A 27,062-nucleotide genomic window follows, 5' to 3' on the forward strand; every position below is an offset into this window, starting at 1 on the left:
TCACTACCACTTAGCAAGTAGTTGGCGAGGATTTGCAGAAAAGTTGGCATCTTTCATGCAAACTACTGGTGACCATGGCAATTACAAGGAGGTTTTTGGTACAGCATTGTGTAACTATTTTTGATCACTTTCACATAAGCAACCTCTGGATTATACCACTTTCCATGGCAACCAGTTGGGATAATTGACGAGTTTCTACATCTGCATGATAATTCTTTAATCACTGATTTCACAGTGACTGCCAGGAACCTCCTAGAACCACTCACAACACATTCAGGGCATACTCACTTTTCACTAGCAAGCAACGATTACCAGGTAGTCACCAACTGATCTGTGTAATTTTTTGGTTTTTTTGGGGGGGAGTAGCCACCGAAAAGAAAAAAACAGTGTCTTAAAGCCTAAAGATGAGATTCAGACAGAAGCCTGTCTGAATCTCTGTCTGAAAAAAAAAAAAGAAGCAAAAAGGCCAAGTGTAAGAAAACAGAGATTTAAAGAAAAAAAAAAAAAACCCAAGCAAACTGTGAATCATGCTAAACTATTCTAGTGGTGGTCCCAAAATAAAACCACGAAGCTGGGAATAACAGCATGTAGAAGCAATAAAAACATAGTAGGTATTCTTTAAATGACAGCAACATCTCAAATTGATATTACGTAGTTTACTTCATCGACGTGTCAAAGTGATGATGTTCTGTCATTCAGACACAGGCTATATTTATCTTAATATTCCTAAAGGATTTACTCACACAACTCCAAGTCTGCACCATATAAGATCAGGAGACAGGAGTCAAAAAAGTTTGGCGTCTTCTTTAAGCTTTGGTTTCGTCTTTAGGTGAGCTGAGGTCACCAAACGAACATGAACACGATGCAGGAGTGTAACAATGTCCCTCTCCACTAATGTGACAGCGTGCGTTCAGACTTGTGCTTTGTTACAAGTGAAAAAACTTTCACATTCAACACATTTTGAAGCCATCACACTGATGGAAAGCAGCTTGTGTCTGCAAACCGATGAAATTGCTGGCTGAAGCCTGATTTCAGCACCATGGACAGAGCTCAGAGTAGTGCAACTAAATCAGAAAACACATCTGACCTCCTCTCATTCAGTTTACATAACCCATAAAGTCTATACAAAGAAAGAGTGCACAATAATTAATTGAAACATTTGGAATGCATTGCTTAGGAAGCCGTTTTGATTGATGTTTCCAATGTGTGTTTTCAAAGGCCGATGGTTTGTGTTTTTTTTCTTTGTTTCATTACCGAGCTGGGCATTAGAGTCCTTTACTCCAGCTGTTAGGACATTTTTATTGTCTATGATGGTTAAAACAGGACAGTTTAAACTGAAGAGAAATGCTCCCTTGGTCTGGTTTTTTGCCGCTTTATCGTAGTTTGACACAAACCAGGGATGAATGAAACGTGCAGTTGTGGATTTTACCATGCCTCGGTGTGTCTTGGTGTTTGTTATTATTGTTATTATGATCGCTGCTTTCTGATGTAACATAGGTAGGTTTTGCGATTGTCCAAATGTTCCTGGACCTTTCGCTTTCTGTGTTTCTGTCGTCTATGTTGTTCTTTTCCTTTCTTTCAGTTTTCTTCTATTTTTCTTTTAAAGGTTAGTTAAAGCTTGAAGGCTCCTCGTATGTCTTTCTTTGTTAGTTTCTTCCCTCCCCTGTTGCCTTGATTGAGTTTACCTGTGCCTTATTATCCCTCTATAAAGCCTGTGTGTTCTCCCTCGGGCTTTGAAAGGTCTCTCTCCGATTCCCAAGTCTGTCTTTGTGGTCTTGTTTTCACTGCTATGAAAGAAGTTATGTGATTGATCATTTTAAATGTCTGTGTATTTTTTTGTTTTATCAGGGTTACTTAAAAAATAGAGACAGATTATATGAAAAGCTTTAGCAGCGCTGCAGCTTGACAAAATTTAAAACTGAATCACTTTGAGTCAATTCAGATTTGGTCATTTTGCTGAGGGCAGAGGTTTTGCATTCTTTTGTCTAACTTAATCATTTTTCACAAATCACTGTGCACACATTATTGCTACTTTCACAGTTATTTCATTTCATTTTTATTGGCCTGCATTCATTCAACTTCATGAACATGATGAATGTTACCAAAGGCCACACTTTGAATTCATATGGTAATCTTGAATGTCTTTATATATTTCAATTACATGAGAACAAAAAGCAAATAAGGAAAGAAATTTTTTTTTGAATGTATCTGGGATGATTTTACAGTCGCAACACACAAAATAAAACTGTGGCTTTCCTTAGCTGAGGCTAAATATCAGTGGGGTTTATTTCAGGGAGAAACGGGGTGACTTTGTGAGAGAGGCTGGATTTTGTTTGTTCACATTATTTATATATAACTGCAGGGGGGACACTGTTTGCACAGAAAGCAAGGACATTTACAATAAAGTGTCATTTTCTACTTTGTGGACTGCTGCTTCCCCACCCATGCTGTTCATCTGTCCCACCTGCTTTTTGCTTCAGTGGGCATGCAAATTTTAACCTTGCAAAGTGTGATCGTGTTTCCGCTAATGTGTCTCTGCTGAACTGTGTGAGCAGCTTCACAAAGCCGACACGCATCTTTACGTTTATCTATGAAAGGAAGGCTGTGAAAGTGGCTTTGGATTCTTTCAGGCATTAGTTCACGATTATCTACTTATTGTAGCATGCTGGGTTTTCTCCATTTTGTAACATAAATGTGAAAAATATCTCAGGTCTTGGAATTAAATTGCTCTTTGGAAAAGATATTGTCTTGTGCAAAAGTCTTGCTCTACCCTTTATTTTTTAAAGCTTCTAGCTAGAAACACCTTTGTGGAACTTGTTAAAGTGCTCTTGAGCTGTAGTTCTCTTGCCTTACTGAAGGTTTCTCAAGGTTCTTATTTTGATATTGGATGTTTTTCACTACATTTTTGTTCAGTCCTTACTCCTGACCACTTTAAAAGGAAAGTTAAGCCACTTAACACTGATCTACGAGTCAATGATTAGTTGAGCCAAGGAAATGTCAAAGATAGCACAGTTTGACAGGCATAAAATTATATCTTTGCACCAGTGTGGTGATTCCCAGAGACTTGTTAACCACAAACTTTGCATATTTCACATATGGTGTGCAGTGTGTCCTTAGAAATTTGAAGAAACTGGACAAAAGAATGAGAAACAGGCCTAAAAATAATATAGAGGATATGAATAGTAAGGAAAAGTTGTGTCCAGCAAATCCAGTACCTGAGAGTTGGCACTTCAGTTAAACCATTAACTGTTCACCAAAGTTTTAATTTGGTTAATTAAAAGGTCTGTCAGGTCTGTGCAGTGGTTGCAGTTATTGCACTTACAGGACCCCCTAAGTTTTAGGTCTAACCTTGCTTGCTGTGTGGCTGGAAATGGCTGTATACGTAGAAAAAACCCTCCTGTTTTACTGAGAGGACAGCAGGGTCAGCTGAACTGTGCATTTTATGAAGTCCACCTGCTGAAATACAAGGCACATCCTGTTGCACTCACACCGGCAACATAAAAAAACCATATCCACAACATCATTTTAGCGGCAGTTCAAATTTCAAAGAAAATTTCCAAAAAAAGCCGACAGCCCTAACTTTCAGTAACAGGAACACAATGCAGACTAAAGGGCAACACGTACTGAGCAATGTTTTCCAAGTGTGTCTGCAGAGTTTTAGACATCCGTCAGTCATCTGTCACCCGGAACAGATACGCTTGTGTTTCTGCAAACACAAACAATCCACATCAACTCTGACAGGCGTGCATGTGTCACATGCTAATATGATACCCTCTCTAATCATCTTATTCCATAGTCTTTTGTGTTGTGAAGCATGTATCCAGCATTTTTCACAAAGGCATCCAGTATGGCTGTGTTAAATCTCTACAGGAAGACAAATTCTCAGCCTTGTTTGGCATTGATCTGGGATCACCTGTATTAATTATCTGAATACCGATGGGTACTTTAAAAATCACCTGCTTTTTAATGTTATCAGCACAGTGAAAGGCTGTTTTCGGTTTTCATATTGGTAGGAAGGGTAGGCAAATTGATCCAAATATCAACAGTACCATTTCTTGTATTGCATCGATACTTTAGGTTTAGTTGCTCCCCTCTATGTCCAGGACGTTGCTCCAATCAAATCAAAAAGTAGACATCTGTACACACTTTGCTCCTCCCCCTTCTCATTTGTCACTCCTGCAGTGAGTTAGGGAAAAAGAGCATCCTGTCGAGATATTTTATAATGAAAACACTGGAAACAGGAAGGAAATTCTCTACTGTGAGAACAACGATTTCTAAAAACACATGGAAAAAAAATAACAAAACACAGAAAATAACTTTTTCTCCCAAAACGAGAATGTGAGCTGTGGATTGGTTGCTGCCAGGTTGCCTTGTGATTGCTCCGGAAGACACTGACTTCTTCGCAAAGACTCGCTTATTATTCGCCTGATGTGAAATGGAGAACATTTACCTTCAAAGTAAAAATTGGGCCCCACTGAGCCACACTTTTCAAAAGGCACAACTTTTACGTCGACCTCTTCCATGGAAAACTAAAGGAAACTTTTGCAACGTGCCACCAGAGCAATTGCCAGGAAATATTTGGTGCAGCATATATGTCTTTGCAACCACTAACCAACTGACTGGGGAAAATTCAGTTTTCCCTAAGGACTCATGGTTGCCAGGCTTGAGAGACCTACTACATCTCTCAGTGCTCGATGGATAAACATGAATTGGTGAATTCGATGCTGAAAAATGACTGACCAACCAGAAAACAGAACGTCCATAGACATCAGGTGCTTCAAACCAAAAAACATTGTAACGCAAGAATAGTCTGGACCTCACACGTCACAGCCCATCAACCCTGCAGGATTCAAATGGAAATTTTTGTTGCTGTTTTAACACTGCTCATTAGTATTCATTTTCACAGTAGCAAAGAACTGCTTTCACTCAATAATAATAATAATGGATTGGATTTATATAGCGCTTTTCAAGGCACCCAAAGCGCTTTACAATACCACTATTCATTCACTCTCACATTCATACACTGGTGGAGGCAGCTACAGTTGTAGCCACAGCTGCCCTGGGGCAGACTGACAGGCTGCCATATCGCGCCATCGGCCCCTCTGGCCAACACCAGTAGGCAAGTAGGGTAAAGTGTCTTGCCCAAGGACACAACGACCAGGACAGAGAGCCCAGGGATCGAACCGGCGACCTTCCGGTTACAGATGCGATTCCCAACCCCCTGAGCCACGGTCGCCCCATGAGGTTATAACGACCTCCTAACCTTCTAGTAGGTGATTGTCTTCACCTCTTGGTGATTTTTATGCCACTGATACTGAAATTGCATGTTATCTTAATTCTGGTCTCAATGATCCTGAGCTTGAAGACAGACCGAAGCTCCAGAAAACACAGAAAAGCCACGTTTTGTGTCCTCAGCCAGTCTATAGGGCAGCAAAGTCGTACATCTGGGAACCTTTGTGGGTTTGGAGGATACTTGATCAGATACATGCCGGTTTTGTTGAGAGGAGTGGAGGCTTTTTATCCAGTCAAGCATGTATGACTTCAGATAAGAAAAAGAAGGAGGGAATGAGTTGTTCTGAAGGGACGCCATCCCGATATCATCCTCACTCTGCAGCCCCTGTATAGCCAATCTGCTCAAACAATCACTGCAGCAGAGAGAAAGAATGAAGCCCTCTGACTACCTTCTGGAAAATGTATGAAAGCGAGATGTGGAGATGTGATCCAAGCAGCAGTCCATATCCATTCTGTCTTGTAATGGAAATGCGACACGGTGGGGTGAAAAAGTAGAAACTTATTGACTCTGTCGGTGTGTATGTGGTGACTGAGAGGCAAAGATCGGGTGGGTGAAAGGAAAAAAAGGAGGAATATGGGAAAAAAGAGAGAGACACGGAAGAGTGAGAAACATATACATGAGATGAATACAGAGCTCGCTTCCTCAGGTGGGGAACTGAGCCAGAGGGAGAGAGGTCCAACAATGTCCACAACACTTCCAACAGCAGCTGCGCTGCAATATTGATCGCTCGATGGCCACAAGACATACTGAGGACAAAAAACAGCCATTATTTCAGAAGCACATCCATTCACACCTTACTGTTCGCCACGCAGGGGGCATGAGGAGAAAACATAGGAGATATGATTGAGACCTCAGAGATTTCTTTCTGATAAATGTTACTGCCTCACAAAACAACACTTTGTGCACATCTGTGTGTACACAGAGCATGTTTGCATGTTTAATTTTATTTACCTTTCCAAATTTTATTTAAATGTAAGAAATATTTTTTGTTTTAATTATGCATTACTTTATTTTCTTATTTTTCTGGCTGTTGCAGCAGACCATCTGCCTTTGTCTCCCCCCCGTGCCTAGTATTCCCCTCTGTAACATGCTCTGCATTTCCTTCTTCACTACATCCATGAATCTTCTGTGTGGTCTCCCTCTTAGTCTTTCCATCCTGCCTAGGCAGCTCCAGCCTCAAAATCCTTTTCTAATATATCCAATCTCTCTCCTCTGCACATGTCCAAACCATCTGAGCCTTGCATCTCTAACTTTATCTGTAAACTGCTCGATCTGAGCTGTCCGTCTGATGTACTCATTCCTAATCTTGTCCATTCTGATTGCTCTTCAGCTCTGCCACCTCCAGCTCGGCCTATCATCTGTTTGTCAGTGCCACCATCTCCAAACCATACACCATAGTCACCTTCTGTCCTTCTGTCACAAATCACCCCTGACACTCACCTTCACTGCACTCTCTTCTTCACCTCTCTTGTGCACTGTCCGTCCCTTTGGCTGGTTCATCGCAGATGTTTAAATCTTTCCATCTTCTTAACATGCTGGCTTCCTCATTAATACGTTTCAGCTCTATTCATAATCATCCCAACCAGCTGCACATCCTTTCCAACTCCATCTCTCTGTAACCAGTCGATACAAGTACTTTTCTTCTTCAAGTCCAGAATCAGATATGACTAATCACAAGCTTTTTTTGGTCTTTGCCTCCTCTCTCCCTGCTGTAGACCTAACCTCCCAGTAATCCTGTCTACCTTCTTAATCCACCTGACTATCCCACTTTTTCTTTGCTAACTTCTTCCTCTGGATATTTCTTGAACTTTCACATTCTACCACCAAGTCTGTTTGTCCTATTTCCTCTGTAATAGGACAAACACTCTCTTGGCGTATCATTCTTCCTTCTTCAACTTCCACCATTTAATCTTTGCCTCCATCTTCACTCATTTCCTCTTCTTGATGTCCAAAGTCATCCTGCAGACAATCAAGTCTCTCCAATTGCACCTTCTGCATGTATTCACCTTCATCGACCTTTCTACATCACCCTATGTTGCTCCCTCTTCTTGAAGCATGTGTTCACCGCAGCCATTTCCATCTTTTGAAAAATCCACTACCATCTGTCCTTTCATATTGTCCTCCATTGCACCGACACAAGACCTCCTCATCACCTCTGTCCCCTTCCCCCACATGTCCATTAAAGTCTGCTCCAATCACCACTCTCTCTTACTCCAGAAATCCTCTTTCTCTTCTAACTAACATCCATGAGTGAAAAATGCTGTGGTAAGAACAAGGTTTATTGGCATATCTAAGAGAACAAAGAGCCACTTTCACACTGCAGGAACTTCTATATTGTTCTAATAACTGCAGGAGATAGTCCCCCGTCTTTGTTATGTGTCTGGACTGCAGCAACTGGGGACCACTGTAGTTCTTAGAAACTGTCTCTTTTAGCTTCTACTACAGAGGTAGATTTCCAAGATAAGAGAAACCTCGAGTGACACAGATGTACTGCATTTGGTCATAAGCAGACTCCTGAAATGAACACTGCCCCCCTTCCACGCCATTACTCCATTCACACTCTAATTATTATTATCATCTGCTACTACAGCATCTAATTTGTAAAGATCTACCTGCAATATTTACACAAAAAACTTCAACTCATTTTATTTCATTTTCTTCTTTGCAGCTTATTTATTACTTGCATCTTTTCATTCTTGCACTTTTATTTTATTAAAATTGAATTATTTGATTTTATTTCTCGTTTCGTGTGGAAGACTGGAAAAAGAGGCTGAACAAATCATCACGACAGTAGGTGATGTTGCATCACAGGCCACTGCTCAGCTATTGTAACACCTCCATTATTACAAAGCCTGCAATTCCAGTATTTCAGAAGCTTCTCATTATTTTGGTGCGAAGGACAGAGCAGCGCAAACACTAAACAGAAAACAAGCTTAGAAGATGTTTAGCTCTCAGCAGATCTCTCCTGTGGGTGGATCTGTAGTTTATTGTGAAAGTAGCTAATGTGGTTGTAAACCGAAAGTAACTTTGTATCTGTAATTACCTGAATTTGGAAAGAGTAATGGTTTAATGAGTTATTGATAAATGTAATGCAATTATAGTAATGTGTTGCATTGTAATAAATTACCCTCCAACACTCATCCTGTTTTTTAATCGCTGCAGCTCCAATGAGATCCCTTAGGTTTGCACATCCAGCCACAAATCTAATGCAGGTCATATTCAAAGCTTACCTCCTTCATGAAGACAATACTTCTTCAATTCTCTGGGGGTTAAAATCATTTGGATATGGTTGCAGTACCTAAAAACTCTGTCTGCTTTATTAAATGTTGATGCATTTGGTGATGAAATAGGTTCATGGCTTTTCCTCTCTGTGTTTGCACAGTTGTCTGAGATGATCTGTATATCATCAGCTTTCAGGACTGTCTTGCTTTTACTTTGAAGCAGCACTTGTCTCTTCATATTTCTACCCAACCTCTCATTTTTTTTCCCTCAAGGACTCACTTATGTTTGATTGCAAGTTGTTTCTGTAGTCCGATAACTTGTAACGCTGTCGAGCAAAGCAACTTTGTGCAGTATATCTAAGATTTTCATTTACTGGAAAGAACTCATTTTCAGTGTATGTGAATGTAATGATTCTCTGGTGAGGGGAGCAGATTCACCGATTTCAAAGAAAAGTTCGCCGAGATCAACTGATGATGCATTTAAAAAGGTTTTCTGTTAGATGAGAAACACATTAATGTACGGCATGCTCACAAGCTGGCACAGAATCCAAGAAAACATCTCCAATGTGTGATTAAGCTGTCAGAGTGAGAGGTGTTTATTTTCATCCCCCACCTCGGTCTGTGTCGTACAGGAAGACGAACTTGTTCCAGTCGTAGTGGTCGAGGAGGGACAGGAGGGCCCCACGGATCGACGGCCGGAGCTGCAGGGTGAACTGGCTCTCGCCCTCGGTGGGGAAACTCGGCGTGATGAGGGAGATGTGCAGCGCGCTGCAGAAGGACGTCAACGTGTGGACCGAACGCTTGTCGTACAGGCCGAAAATGGCGAAGACACCGCGGGAGTACTGGGAGCAGACTGCGGAAGGAAACAAGAACATAAAAATTAATTGGTACAATAAATTTGAAGTAGCTTGAGGTAATGGGAATTGAGAGAAAAAAAAATAACATGTCAAGGTTTTATATAGTGAAAAAAGAAGTGAAATGAAGTTGAAGTTCTTTTCAGCCCTTTAGTTTTACTGAATATTGTCAAGAAGTCGCCAACTAATGATTTCTTTTTATATTGTTATGATAACATATACACAAGTAGTGACAGTTTTCTTTTTCTTCTGGAAATACCAAGTGCACAGTTGGTAATTCTCTTTGGGTTTGGGACCCTTTTCACATTGTTTACAGCCATAGACTGTATATAAAAGATAGCTGCAGCCACTTGACATCACCATTTTGGTTACTTGTGTGTTTGCCGTGAGCCAGAAGTATCCAACTATGGTTTTTCAAATGCTAAGTTAGCAAAATGCATCCATAAACAGTCCGGGTACAAACACAGATAAATCCTAATTTATTGGTGACATAATAAAAGACTTTCAGTCACAAAACTGGAACAGAAACTGCTTAGACTCTTAAAAATGCTTTAGCAATGCAAAGGGAGTGAAGGGACTTTTATAAGGATTCAAAGTAGAAAGCATTAAATTCAAGCCTTAACAAAGCTTAATCAGACGAGCAGGGGCGGGGTTATTATTTTTAAAAAAAAGGAAAGGCATTTAGTATTACTGGGGTCGGCCTGCATTCAGCTTCATCATCCCTCTGGGTTCCCTGTTAGCTTTGTGTTAGCATGCTGTCTGTGCAGATTTTCGCAAAGAGCCGAAGTTGTGTTGCTTTTGTTTTGCCCTGGATGCAGTTTGAACTTTACCATCACATTCTTGACCTTTTGTGCAATAAAAGGAATCTCCTGAACAGCTGTAGGACCGCTCCACCACTTTCCTCCTCCCAGATACAAACTGAAATCAGCTGATTGTACCACATGTGCGTTTTTCTTTCCATCTACCTGGAGCGCAGGTAACTGATGAACCTTTGGAACGTGAGTAACAATATAATTGTAACTGCTGAATTTAGCACTGTAAAGTGTGGTTACACTGAAAGGAGTTTCACCCAAAACTGCAGGTGAGTTTAAAAAAGATTCACCCATGAAGTGGAAAATGAACCACAGAGACTAAAACCAGCATTTGTGACAATCTGTAAAGATGATTATTTCTGATCTAAGGAACATTATAACACAGGAGTCTATAATAACTTTATTAATAATAGCTTTTTTATACAGCACACACACTTACAAAAGGCCAACAGCTGTTATATGGTCTCAGTGGCTCTGCTATATATGCAGGAGCTCGGTCATGTGGGGCTTTATATGTATAAAAGTTTTAAATGTCTTGTCTTTCTCCCTCACCCCCAATCAGTAACAGGAGGTGGCTGCTGGTTTTGCCCGTTTCTTCTCTGTAAAAGGGAGTTTTTCCTTCCCACTTTTGCCAGGTGCCTACTCATAGGTTGTCTGATTGTAGGGTCTTTATCTTATAATACTAAGCACCCAGAGGTGACTGCTGCATCCTGGACGAGTTGCAGATGGGCTAAGGAAGACTAATAAATGTAAAAAGTGAGTTACAAACATCAATATGGAGGAAAATAAAGTGCATCTACAGGTACTGACTTTCTTTTGTACTGAGCATCAAGTGGTCACAAAAGGAACTTTAGTTTTTGATACTTTTTCACTGGCTTTTGTTTTTAACCACAGAGCCCGGAGCTTCCTCAGACCCTGGATCTGTTTCACACGAGGGGAGAAAACTAGGGCAACTCAAACACAATGCATTTATGAACTAGTTTTTTGAAATATATTTTTCTCACAACAAATATCAAGTGTACAACAAAGGATTTTGTCACGTTGTGTATCAGTTCATTTTTCCTTTATTCGGCACATTCGTCACTATGATAACTTCATTATTTAGCAGCATAAAAACAACATGCAATGAGGGCTCATCTCCAGAGAAACACATCTTAAATCATTCAAGTCCCACGCTCACAGGAAGCGATATTTTACAAGAACCCAGCGCTTAATATGAGCAGTGATAGCCATCGCATTTAACTAAGACCTCGCTGCTTTGAATGACAATTGATCGGTGGGAAATGTGGTGCAAAAATCACCACGGCAATAAGCGCTTAGCACCATGACTGGCGACAAAATAACAAACCATTATCCCGCTGATTACCACTTTAAATCCTTTCAAGAGAGCCACTGAATGCAGCAAACAGAGATCAAAACCAAACACGTCCGTTTCCTCTGATGCTTTCATCTAAAAAGGCTGTTCCCGTCTCCCATTTAAACAGCAAAACAACAGTACCAACAACTAAATCACTCCCCTTGCTGTTGTTTAGATATATTCTAGAGGACATATTCCCCATTAACAAAACACATCATGCTCATGCTGCTCTGCTTTCATTGCATAAAAGCAGCACCAACTGAACCTGCGTCTGTTGTGTTTATTGGTCAGACTTTGAATTAAACGGAACGCCTGCATTTGCATACACAAGCTGTGCTATACACACATATACACAATGTGTCCTGCTTGAGGAAATCTTCTCATTATAGAAAGGTTTGGCTGTCTACTAGAGCTGTACTATAATTGCCCACTTTCTGCACACACGGAACAACAACAGAGAGTAAAGATAATGAGCGTCCTCTGCCAGTTTCCGGGTGCGAGGAGAATCAGAGTGAGTGGCGAACTGAAGGAAGAGCTCAAGATGTTCCCGTTGTTAAAGGAAAACTGGGGGTGGGGAAGTAAACAAGAGGGCTGCTTTACTGACTAACTCATTGTTTCTATGCAGAGAGTGCAGTGCGCTGCTGTTGAGACAGAGGGGGAGAGAGAGTGTGCATATTTCTAATCTTCCTCCCTCAGTGAAACAAACAAGGCGGCAGTAAAAAACTAAAAGGAAAGTCACTCTTCTTCTACACACAATTATAGTCCACAGAGGTGCTGGGAACTATACTACCAGGGGGAAAAACAGTCAAGACTGTACAGTAGTTCGCCTTCAGGGATTTCAGCCAGAATGACTTTAGGAAATAGTCAGGTGAGGCCATATTCTGAGTGACAGTTTACACTGGAAGCAGCTTGTGGAGATAACTGGGCTGTTCACTCAGGAAACTGGAGTTTGTAGCGTTTTTCAGTCTTTTCAAACTTAGCTGACTCGTTTCCAGAGGGAATTTGTTAGATTTAGGCAGCTAAAACTACTACTTAGCCCTAGTCATGAAAGCCTCGGCCTAGGAAAAATGTTCCTCGACCGTTTGGTGGCGTTAAATGGTTGGAACTACCACGGCTGCAAACACAGGCCAAACTTCTCAAAGAGTGGAACTGTGAGGAGTGCCATGCAGGCTTTTAAGTTTCACTACTACTCGATGGTTAGTTGGCCATTGTTTCCAGACGAATCGGGAACTTCCATGCAAACTATAGATGACTGCGACAATCTGCTAGCAATCAACGTTTTGCAACCAACTTGACCTGGCGATAGCCAGCAACCTGTCAGGAAATACACATTTATCCCTAGTGACTGGAGATTGGAGCCACATTGGAAGGTCCTGAAGGCAAAATGTATTTTTGTGTGAGCACGTAGAGGGATGCATTAAGACAAACGGTGGTGAGTTAGGGTTAGTGTTTTCCATGTAATTTTGAGAATCAGACAATTTCCTGCATTCTGGAGAGCTTTAAATAATTATTCTCAACTTTTCTAAATGAAAATGATCATTGTTGTGTCAACATCCAAGTGATTTCCAGCATTTAGTGTGGCATGTTGATACGGTCACTCCAATCACCTCATAGCTGCAGCCAGGCCTCACTAGGTTTGAACCTTGGACTTAACGTGCTGCGGCAGTGCAAACGCACTGACTAGATTGCACGTTCCTTTCTCAAGGCATAAAACAAAGGGGGGAGTTGATATTTACATAGTAAAAAAATAATCTCTTATATTTTTGAAATGAACTGACTGTGCCTTTGTTTAGAAAACAACACAACTTCTGTTTTTCACTCTTAAAAGTAACCACACCTGTGAACACTGCTGGGGCTTGCGTACACATAATTTTTGCTCTGTTTAGTAAATGTGAATATATATGATCAGCCTGAGTCTGCAATGGTTTCCTCCCTCAGCCTAAAGACTGCACGTTAGGTTCTCTGGTGATTCTAAACAACCGTAGGCCTGAATGTGAGTGTCCCTGTGTTTGGTCTGTGATGGACTGGAGGCCTGTCGCCCCGTGTCGGCTGGGATAGGGCCTGGCCTCGCTGTGACCCTCGGTTGGATAAGACTTTAAAAAAATTGACGAATGGATGGTTGGAGACATCAGAGTGTAGCTCATTCAGTTGTTCCCGCCTGGCGTCAGGGTACTTTTGTATCTTTTCTTTGTGGAGGTAACCCCTCGCTTCACTTTATGATAAATATACGTTAAGGCCCTTTGGACTTTGGTAAGTTTCAACAAGATTTATGCTTACTGTGCACAGTCCTCTAAGAGAGAGAGTGAGTGGGCAAATTCATGTTTTCTAAATATTAGAGAGGACATGTCCCCTGTGTCCTGTCCTGCCCCCACCCCCAAATCCATGTCTATGCCTTAAGGCACCCCACATGATGTAACTTCACTGTTAAAGTTTGCTTTTCCCTGAGTCATGACTGACTCATTTAAAATCAGTTTCGGTGTTGGGCGGGAGGGCTAAATTATTTTATCTCCACAGATTCAGAGAACTGCACTTGGCCAAATAAAACCCAAGTCTTTCAGTGTTTTTGCAGTAAAATATTCTCTTAAAGTAACTTCAATTTTGCACTGTTAATGAAAAGAAGGAAGGGGCTTTCAGCATATGCGACGGTAATGCTACTCTAGGTCGACTTTACAGGCCGTCTGAAGTTCTAGTTGAATGTGCAGACAGGTTCGGGAATGCAGCTTTCCGTCGTTAGATTAGGAGGCCTGTGTCCGACCAATTTAGCCTCCAAGCCTATGAGCGGGCAGAATGGTGTATGTTTTTGATTGACAGCTGAGCCAGCAGGAGCGCTGACATCAAAACAAACCTGTACTGCAAAGTAAGCACTCAAGCCAAGAACAGATGGCTCATTTTTAGAGATGGTGCAAAAGAAAAAAGACCACAGAGCTGAAATTATGGATGCTTATATTTTTCGTTTTTTTTTTTTAGCTGATCAGCTTTACTGACACTCAGCTCAGTTTGACCTCTGAGGATATTTATTTAATGTTTAACCAACCAAAAAGCCAAAACAAAAATGAACCATAGATTAAATATGTAGAAAGAGAGGTAAGAGCTGCGGGAGGAGGGTTGTCTTCTTTTAATTTGAGGGTTGTTTTGTGTTTGTTTGTTTGCCTTAACCTGAAGCTATCTTCAAGGTTTGCTTTTCAAAGCTATTAGCATTTCCTTCAGCCAACAAAAGCTCAGGTTTCGGATCATTTTTATGTATTTAGAGAAGATCTAAACATTGGAGGGGAAAAGAAAGAATAATTACATTTTACATAGCCTGATTGCAGCAATGTATCACAGTGCCAAATATCTCCACTTATGGCCACAAATGGTCCCTTAAGACCACACAGTTATTAACACCTACTGTGTGTCTCCACATTGAAGGATGGGGGCAAACAGGGAGAGAGGGAGAGAGTCCACTCAACCAAGAAAGGAGTGCAGAGGTTGGAAAATCCACACAGCCCACTGATGTCCCCTCCAGGGATAGGATGACATCAGCGCACGCAGAGATACACAAGCACACACACACGCACACACTTCACTGAATCCTGAATATATGTCAGCCCGCACCCACGCTGTGCATGGCGAGCTGCTGTTACGCAGAAACACCAGATTGAATAACAACACATTAGTATGTATGTAAGTAAAGCTGCTGAAATTAAAACCGTCTCTGTCTCCAATTACTGCCTGTTTTCATTAGAGTTCAAACAAAACTAACAGTATTACCACTGAAATGCTACTATCACATACAGTACATGGACTATGTAAACACTGAACTCAAATCCTTTTGTTTTATGTTTAACACATTTGTGGGCAAAGATTTGTGTCCCTGTTGACTGAATATTAAAGCTACAGGACAAAAAGACAGAATTCAATTCAATTTGATTTTGTTTACATGTCACCAAATCACAATAACGGCTGCCTTAAGGCACTTTATGTTGTAAGGTAAAGACTGCAATAAAACAGAGAAAACCTGAGCAATCAGATGACGCTCTATAAGAAAGCATTTGCATTAATAGGACCATGCTCAGGAAGAAGCAGCCATCTTCCACGACTTCAGCATTAAGACTGTTTTAAATGCTTGTTTTCTACTCTTGGTTCTGTATAAGATCAGTGAAGGTTGATTTCCTTCATATAGTTATCTCAGGCACAGGCCTAGCAACAATGGTTGCTAGGGAAAACTGTATATTATAAAGGCTGGGGAGTTGTTGATCCCTATGTGAAACCAATCGGCCAGACGATGTATAGCATTCGCCTCCTCCCTGCAATTAACACATTTTAAAAGTTGCAACTTTTATTTTGAAGGTCAACAGTCTAAGTCTCCCCTACTTGCACCTAGCTCTTTGATCGTTGGAAACCAATTATCAACCACTCAGGGAATTCACTTTTCCCTAGCATTTTTTGTTGCCAGGGTGTTGCTGACCAGTCTGTAGGTTTCTGTGTCTAAGGCCTAAGATACACAGCACCACCCCTCTGCTATTTAAAACTTCTGTTTGCACTCAGGAGCCAATAATAAGAAAGTTAGCTTGTTCTCTTGAAAGAAGATGTGCTAAAAGAGCTCACTTCACACAGAAAATGAACTGAAGAACTGCACTAAGGTCCAGTAAAAGTAAATTAGGAGTATTTTTAACTTACAATAATGCAAAGCTGCCCACTAGGCAGTGACAAGGGATCAATAAAGTCTTTTCGATTTTATCTTAATACATAAGACATCATGATTTATTTGTTCATTTATTGGTTGTCTTTTGTACTATTAACCTAAACCTATTTCCCTGTTTTAGTGGAGTAGAAGTAAAACCAGAAATAATGTCCTCTCTACCCTATTAAAGGAAAACTCTTCCAGGCACAAATCATTTTTAAAATCATCATCAAAAACATCAACGGAAGGCTCAAAAATCCCAAAGCAGCTGCCCGTTTGGCAGTCTTTCAGACGTGCTACCTCTGATGCTGAAATATTCCACACGGTTTCTCACTATACATCCTGGCCAACTGTGAGAATAACAAAGCACTTCCTTTTATTATTTTTTCCTTTTATTATTCTCGTTCACTTAGAATCTGCCAACGGGATCACCGTGTCCAGGGAAGCTCTGGCAGAGTGGAGGGCACAATATGGGTGTACGCCACATGCCACATGGCAGATAATGAGAATCATCCATTTCATTAAAGAAGATTGCCTCCACACTGAACATGGAATCAATCAAAACCACAAACAGATAGAAGCCTGGCCTACGCCTGCTCATCCACTGGGATCTCTACTATCTGTAGTGTGAGGATTCTGGATTTCTGGTAAAAAAAAAAAAAAAAAGCCTGTATGATAACAAACATTCAGATAGTTTGTGCATTATCATGGAAGTGTCTCATTGGCCTGAAAGTCAACCAAAGTTGAAGAACTACTGCTGGCCAGACAAAGAGCAAGCAGTCCTGCTGCATCATGGAGTCACTCTGGGATCGCATTAAGAGATAAAGCTGAGAGAGCATAAACCCACAAAAGAACTGAGGCAAGTTTTCTGAGTTGCTTGGAAGAAACTACATGCATCACCATGAAAAACTGTGGGAACCTATAACAGAGTTGGTTTTATTTTAAAAGTAAAGATATAGCAACTTTACTGCACTCTGACGTTAACCTATAAATAACACTGCCTCAGTTTTCTTTTCGTCTTTCTTTTAGTACTCCCGCACAATACTCTGCAGAAGCACATCCTCTGAAGAATGAGATACTCGTGTTTTATGTGTTTAACTAGCACAGCCTGGAACAGACCACCATGCTTCATTTACAACCTTTAATACTGTTACTGATTTTCTAAACAATGTTAAAGTCTGAAGTAATTGAGATTATGAGCCCGAAAAACAATAAAAATCTCAGGCTCCATCTGCACTAAATGACTTCTGAATGCTTGCTTTCTGACAGGTTTTTCTAAACCTGGCTCTGTATGATGTCAGTCTCAGGTGTTGCCCTCTCAAGCATACAACTCTGTCTAAAATGACCTCTCAGGCACACACATGAGGCAACGAATAAAACATACGGAGCTGGAAACGAGTGTTATGTAGAGCCATTATGAAGAGTTCAGTATTTTTATATCAGAAATAGATTAAATAACTTCTTCGAACTGCAACTCAAGGAACTGTACCATGTCTTTAGGATTCTTTAGCCCACTGGTTTCATTTTAAGGCTTTTGGGTGCTCTCATTAAAGTCCAAACTCCACCCTCACAGACATATGTGTCAAAACAGAGCCAACAAGAGGGTGTAGACTGGACTTACATTCATTGTCAGATTGGGATACATATAAAAAACATAACAATTGGGAGATAGACACCTTTATATTTAATATTCTGGTTAAACGTTTGCTTTTTCATAAAGCTTATAGTTAAACTTGGATCAGGTGACTCTGAACCATCCTGTGCTTTAGGCTCAGGCTGCTGAGGGACTTCCCATGATGCACTGAGCACCTGTTCTAATGCTGCATACCATTTAATTTCGTCTTCTTCCTCTGCGTCCCCATACTGTCCTTTCATTTCTTCTCCTTCCTCTTACACCCCAGCCAATTGCAACAGATGGCTGCCCCTCCTCCCCAAGCCTGGTTCTGCTGGACGTCTCTTCCTGTTCAAAGTGAGTTCTTCCTCCTCACTGTCGCCAAGTGATCCTTTTGTGTGTGTTTATTGGGTTTTTCTCTCTAATATTGGTCTTCACTTTACCATATAAAGCCCCCTCAGACAACTGTAGTTCTGAAATATTCCCATAGAGATAAAACTCTGAACTACACTCTGAACTGAGCTGCCTGCTAATACAACCTCTATAAACTAATAAAAATCAGCAGTGTGTTTACAGGATGTTCAGCTGCCCCCAGGTGGCCAAAAAGATTCATTATTCAATTGTTTTTAATATCAGCATGCTCATGCATGCAGTTTGCACATTTGGTCAATCATTAGGGCACTAATTGTGTCCTGATGATTGATGATATTCCCAGGCCACAGTAGGTAGCCAAATACTTCTTACACAATGAGATGATAATGACAGATCCACCAGACCTCTGGCTGAATCTACAGGTCTGATCATCCTTGGACTTTAGACTGATGACCTGACCTGATTTTTCCATTTGGCAAGTCCCTGGGTGGGCTAATGGGTACATTAATCTTTAATTTCTACGGCATACAGGAGGTATAATGCCAAATGAATCTGCTCACACAGGATCAAAGTAAGCAAGTTAATGGAGTTACACACTGCCATCTTGTACTTCGTGCTCCTTAAGTCCAATTAAGCATTTCCAGCTTCTCTCTAATTTATTATTACATCATACAAAACAAGTAAATTAAGGGGCAGTTATACCATTTGGCTCCCTTTTTGTGGCATTCCTAACTTCTGAAAAGCTGCAACAAAATGTGACTATTTTAAAGCACCTGAAACACACACAGAAAAAAGAATTTAATTTCACAAAAATGTCAAAATGACTTGTACTCTGTCTGCGATGTGACAATTCTCGTGTGTTTTTGAGACACTCAGAGCAGGCTTGCTGCAGCGCAAAGACACCACAGAGGCCAATAGTAGCAATCCATCAGAGTCAGGCTGCATCAAACTGATTGCTCTATATGACCCAGTAGTGATGTGACAGCAGTAGTACTGACAGTGAGGGGGCGGCCGCTAGTGACAGGCCGGCCTCCTGGACTGGTCCATTTAGTCCCACACCAGCAGTGACCCTGAAACAGCATCCGCTGGCCTCACACTCCACTGCACAAACAGGTCAGAGTACACCCACACACACATATATACACACACATTCAGTGCAGCTCAGTCTGATCAATGGACCAGACCTTCTGCGTGTGACACACTAACTGAGTGATGCACCAGAAGCTCTCCCGTCATTTTACATAACACTCATCTGAATTTAACTTATATCATCGCTTCTAGCTGAAGTGCATCCTCTGTAGGAATCATCTCAAACTAACCTCATCCAGCAGAGATGAGCAAAAGGCCTACTCACTACCGCTTTCCCAGTCTGCTCCTATCGACTGGCAGGACGCCGGGACGGTAAAACTGCTTTGTCATCAGTGCTCTGTGTAAATCAGTGGACGGCTGAATATGGTCTACTGCCATGGACACACTTTCCCCTCGGTCCCCCAGGTGTCAGGCCCCACTCGCAGCACAGGGCCGTTTGATGATGACTGCCTCCGACCTCTGGCCCATCAATATATCGATCGCAGCTCCACAGAACAAACCTCCATTATTTACCACTTGTGCCAGAGCAAAAACATCCAAGGCTTGGGAGTCAATTTACTGAATATTAATGAAAAGGTGCATTTTTCCCCACATTTCTGACCAATGAGTCACAATTCTGCATGTATTTTTACATACAGCGTCAATGACATTCGTAGGTAACAATTTGTTTTAATGTTATTTTAATATGCATTAGTTAATAAGTAGTAAGGTGCTTGTAAATGTGTGACTAAATCATTGTTAAATCTATACTAACCTTTCTTTAGTTGCAATCTATATCCTTAACACTGGGGTACAGATGCAGTTTTTACCAAACATTACTTCATCCTTTTTTTAAACCAGCAGTGGACCCATTTTACAGGCGCTCTTTAAATGACCGTAGCTCAGTTACCATTTGTGCTAGGGACAAAATTCAAACAGTCTCGGAAAGAAGAGAAGAAAAGCTTTATGGGGATACTTGGTGTATAACAATGCCACAAAGCAATCACAAGGTACTGCTGTCTGAACCATGTCTGCTTCACATTCCCGTAACCCCTGAACCATTTTGGGCCAGAAAGAGGATTCAAATGGTTCCTGGAAGGTGAGAATTCTGTAATTTTACAGCCAAAATTACTAAATAAGTCCAGGGGGCTGAATGATACTTTGGTGATAAAGGGGTAAAAAGGGGGAAATAGTGCATTTTTAGGCTGTGGATTGATACAGATTTTATTCTCATATGAATACTGACAGAAGAAGCACGGTGCATGAGAGGTTTTGTCTAAACTGAGTAAAGTTTTAGGAGGAAGATGTCAAATTCTCTATGCTCATTGTCTTCTCATAGGATTGATTGTTTTAATTTATTTCAATTGAATTGTATTTAACACCAAACAGGAACCGCTCGTAAACAAGACCCCGAGATATTTAAACTCCTCCACTTGGGGCAGGGTCTCGTCCCTGACCCGGAGTGGGCACTCCAACCTTTTCTGGCTGGTTGATGCGGACGCTGTACCGGTCTGTTGTGGTAAAGAGAGAGCTGAGCGTAAAAGCGAAGCGAAGCTACCGGTCGATCTACGCCCCTACCCTCACCTATGGTCACGAGCTGTGGGTAGTGACCGAAAGAACAAGATCGCAAATACAAGCGGCGGAAATGAGCTTCCTCCGAAGGGTGGCTGGCCTCTCCCTTAGAGATAGGGTGAGAAGTTCGGCCATTCGGGAGGGGCTCAGAGTAGAGCAGCTGCTCCTCCACATCGAAAGGAGCCAGCTGAGGTGGTTCGGGCATCTGACAAGGATGCCTCCGGGGCGCCTCTTGGGCGAGGTTTTCCGGGCATATCCCACCGGGAGGAGGCCCCGAGGCAGACCCAGGACACGCTGGAGAGATTGGCCTGGGAACGCCTTGGTGTTCCCCTGGATAAGCTGGAGGAGGTGGCTGGGGAGAGGGAGGTCTGGGATTCTCTGCTTGGGCTGCTGCCCCCGCGACCTGGCCCCGGATAAGCGAAGAAAATGGAAGGATGGAGGGACCAAACAGGAGCTTTGTGTTGTAAGATAAAGAATATAATACAGAGAAAACATAAAAAAAAAAAATCACTTGACGACAGTGGAAAGGGGAAAACTTAAGAGGAAGAAACCTCCAGAAGAACAAGGCTCAGCGAGCAGCACTCTTTCCTGTGGAGGAGCGCCAGAGAAAAATAATAACTTATTATCAAAGGCAGCGTAGTCACTGAGGTGACAAACAGTGAGTGAAAAAAATTTAATTACTGTGATTATGCTACAGTTTCGTGTGCATTTAGTGTCATTTTAGACACATTTACAACACTTTCCCCTGATTTTTCTCCCACTTTTCTGATTTTTCACCATCAGGAGTTGACCAAAGTGACACTGACACCAACTTTCCAAAGTTACAAGTAATCAAAACATTATTTTGCAACAGCAGCGTTTCAAGCAATTCTCCAAGGGATCATCATCTCTTAAAGATGTTCGATTGTAGGAAGACATCTTCATCATCTCACCAAGAAGCCAGCAGCACCATGAGCGGAGGTCTTTTATGAAAGAGGACAGAAAGAAACGCCTTTGTGTCTGTAATAGTTTCAACGAGGTAAAAAAAAAAAAAAAATCAATACAGGCTATGTCTGAGTGGTCCAGATGAAAAGAAACCATCACTATCTGAACGACCGTACACAGCGCTCACGCTGGGCAGGCAGCCATTTTGAAAGGAATCACAGCAGCGCGCAATCCGTCTCACACAGTTCAATACCTCTCCTAACACAAATACTGTCAGACACAATACAGTGACTTCATTAAAGCCCGCATTACATTTATTTAAGGGTTCAATGGCGTGGCGGAACAAGTAACTTTTATGCCAGCTAACAAGTCAAAGTGAATACTACTGCAGCTGACCCTCAAGAGTTAAACCCTTAATTAGACATGAACTACTGCAGTTATATTAAGTCTCCCCTCCACTTAGCACGTGGTGAGTAATTCAGATTTTAGATCATGCTGAACTTAAATGCCCACACCATGACCAGCAATCCCATCAGCCGTGGCTTTGTTTTTGCCCTGATTACCATTACACAATGTTGTATGCTGCAGATAAATACAGGATAGTCTTTCAGCACTTTATAGCAAAGCACTAAAGATGACATAACACAGCGTCAGAGGGAAACTTTCACAGGGTTTTTCTTGCATAAATGTGAATAAACCCTACATTTACATTCTTAGCATTTCTCAAAAACACAGCAACTCTCGCATGTAACAGAGAATGATAAAAATGCAGTACAGTTGAACTTGCCACCTCAAAAGCACACTGCTGCCTCCTTTCATTTCCTGTGTGTGCGCACGTGTGTCAGCTTTAATAAGGTGCGCCTGCGTGCATTCAACTGCACATTGCATGCGTGTATGTATGCATGCGTGCACGACTTTCCTTTGACATCATACACAATCATGCGCAGAGAGACCCACTAGACAGCAGCGCTGTGCATCCCACTGACAGACCACGTCTCATGGCACACTCACATGCTTAAATGTACGCAGGAACACATGCATGCACGCACTCTCTGCTTGACTTTGTCTCCCACCATGCCCTGGGTTAAAGAGTGGTGGTGGTGGTTGTGGTGCTGGGTAGGAGGGGAGATGAAGCTCTGCACATCATTTACACACTCCTCTTCCTTCTACCCCCTCGGTGCACTCTCTCATTTTCCTTTCACCCTGTCATAAAACCAGGCAGCCTGGGATTGAATGCTAAGAGAATTAAAGGAAGCAACTATGGTGCGTGTCAACCAGAGCTTTTTTAATATGAAATACCTTCAAACCTTCTCATTATCCTGTGAAAAAAACACCTTCTGTTTTTTTGGCCCTATCAAAAAGGACAAACCGCTGAAATTCAAACAAAACAAACCCAGAGAACAGCAAGTAAACAACCAGCTAAACATATTTATGGATGTCTGTGTGGAATTTATTCAGAGAGCATCATTACAACCTTGCAGGAAACAAACGTAATCGAATAAACTGCATCCAATCCATCAGATCTGAAGCTGTAAGCTCTACATACTGGCAAAGAGTTAGCGTGTATTGGTGACATGCAGAAAAATGCACAATCACAATCTGAACTGCAGCTAAACAATTACATTAAACGTATACTCCTGCCAGTGGACTCCTACGTCCTATGTTGTTGCCCCTGTGGGAAAACAGATGGGTAAAATACAACTACAGTGGTGAGTCAGCCATATAAAGTGCATCAGCACAGCAACTGCATACACTATATATCAGCATGTTAAATTTCTACGTTAAATTTTTTTTTTTAAAAACAACAAATATAACAGTTAGTAATGAAGCAGAGATCCTCGGAGGGATTGCCAAGAGGCACAAAACGCTCCAAAGTGTGAATAATGCAAGCACCGAGGGATGAGTGAACTAAACTCCTCGTAAATCCTTTACCACTTAGCATCAATAAAACATGAGCTAACTGGGGGGGAAAGAGAGGCAGAGATGGAGAGCAAGAGAGGGAGAGTTACAGGAAGATGATGGATAATAGCCAATCAAGGTGCTCCTATGGAAGAATGTCAGTGAAATAAAAACATTTGCAGGAATTTCACCAAAGGCATTTTTTTATTCTCCACATATAAGACCTGACCTGAAATATTTGTTTGATTCATTACTTTCATGAGTAAATCACAGTATCAGACACATACGTCTTAAGATGCACAGAAAATTGCCGCATCTGAGTCCAGGTAACTGGGTTCCTGGAATCAGACGGATTCCTTAAATTGTTTCTGGGATTTTTCTCTTTTTAAAAATGACAGAGATTCCTTCCAAAAATTCTTGGACTGAGTAGAAACGATCACATGATCTCTGGACAAAGTAGTCTGGGAGGAATGGGAGTACAGCACGGCCAAACCATCCATCCTTGTCCTTAACCATTGATCCAACTTGATTGGGATGAAGACTTTAACAGCTGCAGGGTAAATCCGGGACAGGTCAAGAATAATTATAGGGCTAACACAGAGAGACAGACCACCTCACTCTCTCAGATAGACAACCTCCTGCCAATTTAAAATCTGATCCACCTGATCCAACAAGCGTGTGTTTAGAAAGCCAGAAGAAACCAACAGAGTCACAAGGAGAACTCAAAGAAGGACCACAGACCGGGAGGTTCGAACACGGTACTTCCTGTGAGGCATTAGTATTAACCACTTCACCACCGATGGCGAGTGGTGAAAAACATTTAATGTAGCAAAGTTAAAGAAAATTAAGTTTTACAGCTACTGATTTCACTCATCCTCCCACACACAAAAATAATGTTATTTATGCTATGAAACATAGAACAAACTGTTTAAGCACTTTAGTTTAAATTCTTATTCATTACACAATACCACTTAAGGCTTGCATCTGTTCAGTCCTAAATTTACTCTGTGGCATGCCAACGACCCCATCACATAACGCCTGAGTCATAAAGTAATATCTTGAGCCACAAGAACAACAAGGAGTCGTGCAACAGATGGTGAAGCTCCCACAGCGCCCTGACCTCAGCATCATGAAGGCAGTCTGGGATTATAGGGAGGGAAAAAAAGACAGATGAAGTTTAAAAAAAAAGAAGAAATATGACAAGTTCTCCAAGATGCTTGGAACAACCAACCTGTAAAGTACTTTGAGAAACTGTGAGAAGTGGATATGTTTAAAGGCAAAGTTGCTCAAACCAAGAAAAGATGTGATTCCACTTTTACTTTTTAGCTGCAATTTAGCTCCCATGTAAATTTAATCTCCCTTTGGTTTGTTTATGATCCTCTCAGATCATCATAGCCCAAATAATTCAAGCAGCACGCCCTTTTATCACTCCCTTTGAAATCAAGACGGCACTCATGCACAGTTAGAAGGCAGTCTGGCAGTACTCAGTATTTATATGGTAGGATTTTTCCTCTGAACAGTTTTTAACCGAAGCTTCGGATTGGTCCGATTGATTCTGACTAAGGATTTTAAACCCTTCAGACTGCGGCTGACGCTATTTTGCTTTTAGCTACAAGTTTGTCAGCCTCCAGTTTTCCTCCATTTGCTTCCACTTTTAAAAACATTAAACATAAGTAATCATGGATAAGAGAAAGGACTGTGTTGAACACTGTGAATCTTTTAATTTCCTGCAGATGTAAATTAATTATACAGTCCAGGCATTTAAAAAACAACAACTCCTCATCAGAGGACAGTTTGACAGACAGATGGCTGCCAAATATTGACAAAGTGTGAAAAACTGACTATTATATACTGAGCCCTGAGCTGGTGTCACTCTAAGACACGAATGAATATCTTAAGTTGGACTCTCCCTCATGAATACACACTGTACCGCAACCTTCAGCTGCAGCAAATCTGTTTCTTAAAGCTCGATTAAAAACAAACTCTATTAAAATGAACTTCATGTGCACAATTAGCGTTTTCCCACTCCTCTCCATTGGCGCTAACCTGGTGGAAAAAAAAAAAATCACCAAGTGGCTGCCTCACATTAAAAGCCACCCTCCGTTTCCCTGGTTCAGTGACTTTAATGGGAATTAGAAGCAATAGGAAATGTTGGATTTACATTTGCAATAACTTAATACATCTCTGACTCAGCTGTACGAGTGGAAATGGTGACGATAACGTTAATGAAATAAAATGACGAGCAGTGATGCTAAATCGTAGCCTGCGTCGTTTCCTGCAAAGGCAATCTAAAGCCTACAGTACCACATGTAATCAAAATTATATAACTATAGATTCAAAATGCACCCATTTTCATTCCAACCTAGAAACTGGAACTGAACTTTCCTCCATTTTCTGCAAATTATCCGGGTCCAAATTGTAAGGGCAGCCCTCCCTATGTCCTGGCCACCTTCTAGGAGCTGCCAATAACAACTCAAATGTGTTGGAAGCAAAACATTTACCACATTTAAGGTTGAGAAAGGGTTTATTTCATCCAAACCACTATCGTTTAAGTTCTGAACTCATCTCTGACTTAAAATGTGAATTTAAATTTTTTTTAAATGTAAACACAGTGAAGTCTAAAAATAGCAGGATTGAGAAAGTATAAGAACCCCAGTTTAACTGGTGAAATTCTTATGGATTTCCTGCAGATTTTATTTGTCTTTGAAACTGAGAAAACACTGAAATGTGTCCCCTTAAAATTGAAAGAAAGTGTGGTTTTGTTGTGTGGAAACAACTTTTTATGAAATAGGGTTGAGAGCTGCCCTTCTCCCTTTCTGTTTGAGGTACACTGCTACTGGAGGTTTCTTCTCATTAACCCTTTACAAACTACAAAATAAGTATTTCTAGTTCCAACATAATGTGAAAGTGTCCCTTTTATCAGAGTACAAGAGGCTTTTGTTTAAAAGCGAGAAATTGATTTTTTTTTCTTCCTGCACAGTCTAACACTTTCAACTTGAAAGCTGACCTAATAATATTCATGTGTGAGATTTTTTTCCACACTAACTTTTACAGTTTTCACAATAAAACAATTTCCAGACGTTTTTGCATCCCAGCTCTCCCTTCTCCCATCAGTTTGTCCCACCCCCCAAAAAATGGAGCTTCCGCAATTGGTCAACTGTGTGAAATTACCATAATAAACCAAACATCACTGCCAAGAACTGTTTACCTGATTTCATTTGAACTACTAGCACAAACAGTGGAAGAAATAATAATAATGGATTGCATTTATATAGCGCTTTTCGAGACCCTCAAAGCGGTTCACAATTCCACTATTCATTCACTCTCACATTCACACACTGGTGGAGGCAAGCTACAGTTGTAGCCACAGCTGCCCCGGGGCAGACTGCCATATCGCGCCATCGGCCCCTCTGAC

General features: G+C 41.3%; 1 protein-coding gene across 8 annotated transcripts in view; it reads right to left on the reverse strand.

Annotated features, from left to right (window-relative positions):
• The window catches only part of gria4b (glutamate receptor, ionotropic, AMPA 4b), a 170,426-nt gene that overhangs the window by 76,102 nt on the left and 67,262 nt on the right, over window positions 1-27,062 (reverse strand). For all 8 annotated transcript variants that reach the window (XR_005695917.1, XR_005695918.1, XR_005695916.1 and 5 more), the window contains one exon: window positions 9,128-9,367. Coding sequence is in view for 5 of the 8 variants with exons in the window: in XM_040032447.1 (XP_039888381.1) it covers window positions 9,128-9,367 (240 nt within the window). In the remaining 3 variants the exon portion in view is untranslated. The remainder of the gene's footprint in view (window positions 1-9,127; window positions 9,368-27,062) is intronic.

This window comes from Simochromis diagramma, unplaced genomic scaffold (assembly GCF_900408965.1).
Source record: "Simochromis diagramma unplaced genomic scaffold, fSimDia1.1 OVJJ01000216.1, whole genome shotgun sequence".
Classification (NCBI taxonomy): Eukaryota; Metazoa; Chordata; class Actinopteri; order Cichliformes; family Cichlidae; genus Simochromis; species Simochromis diagramma.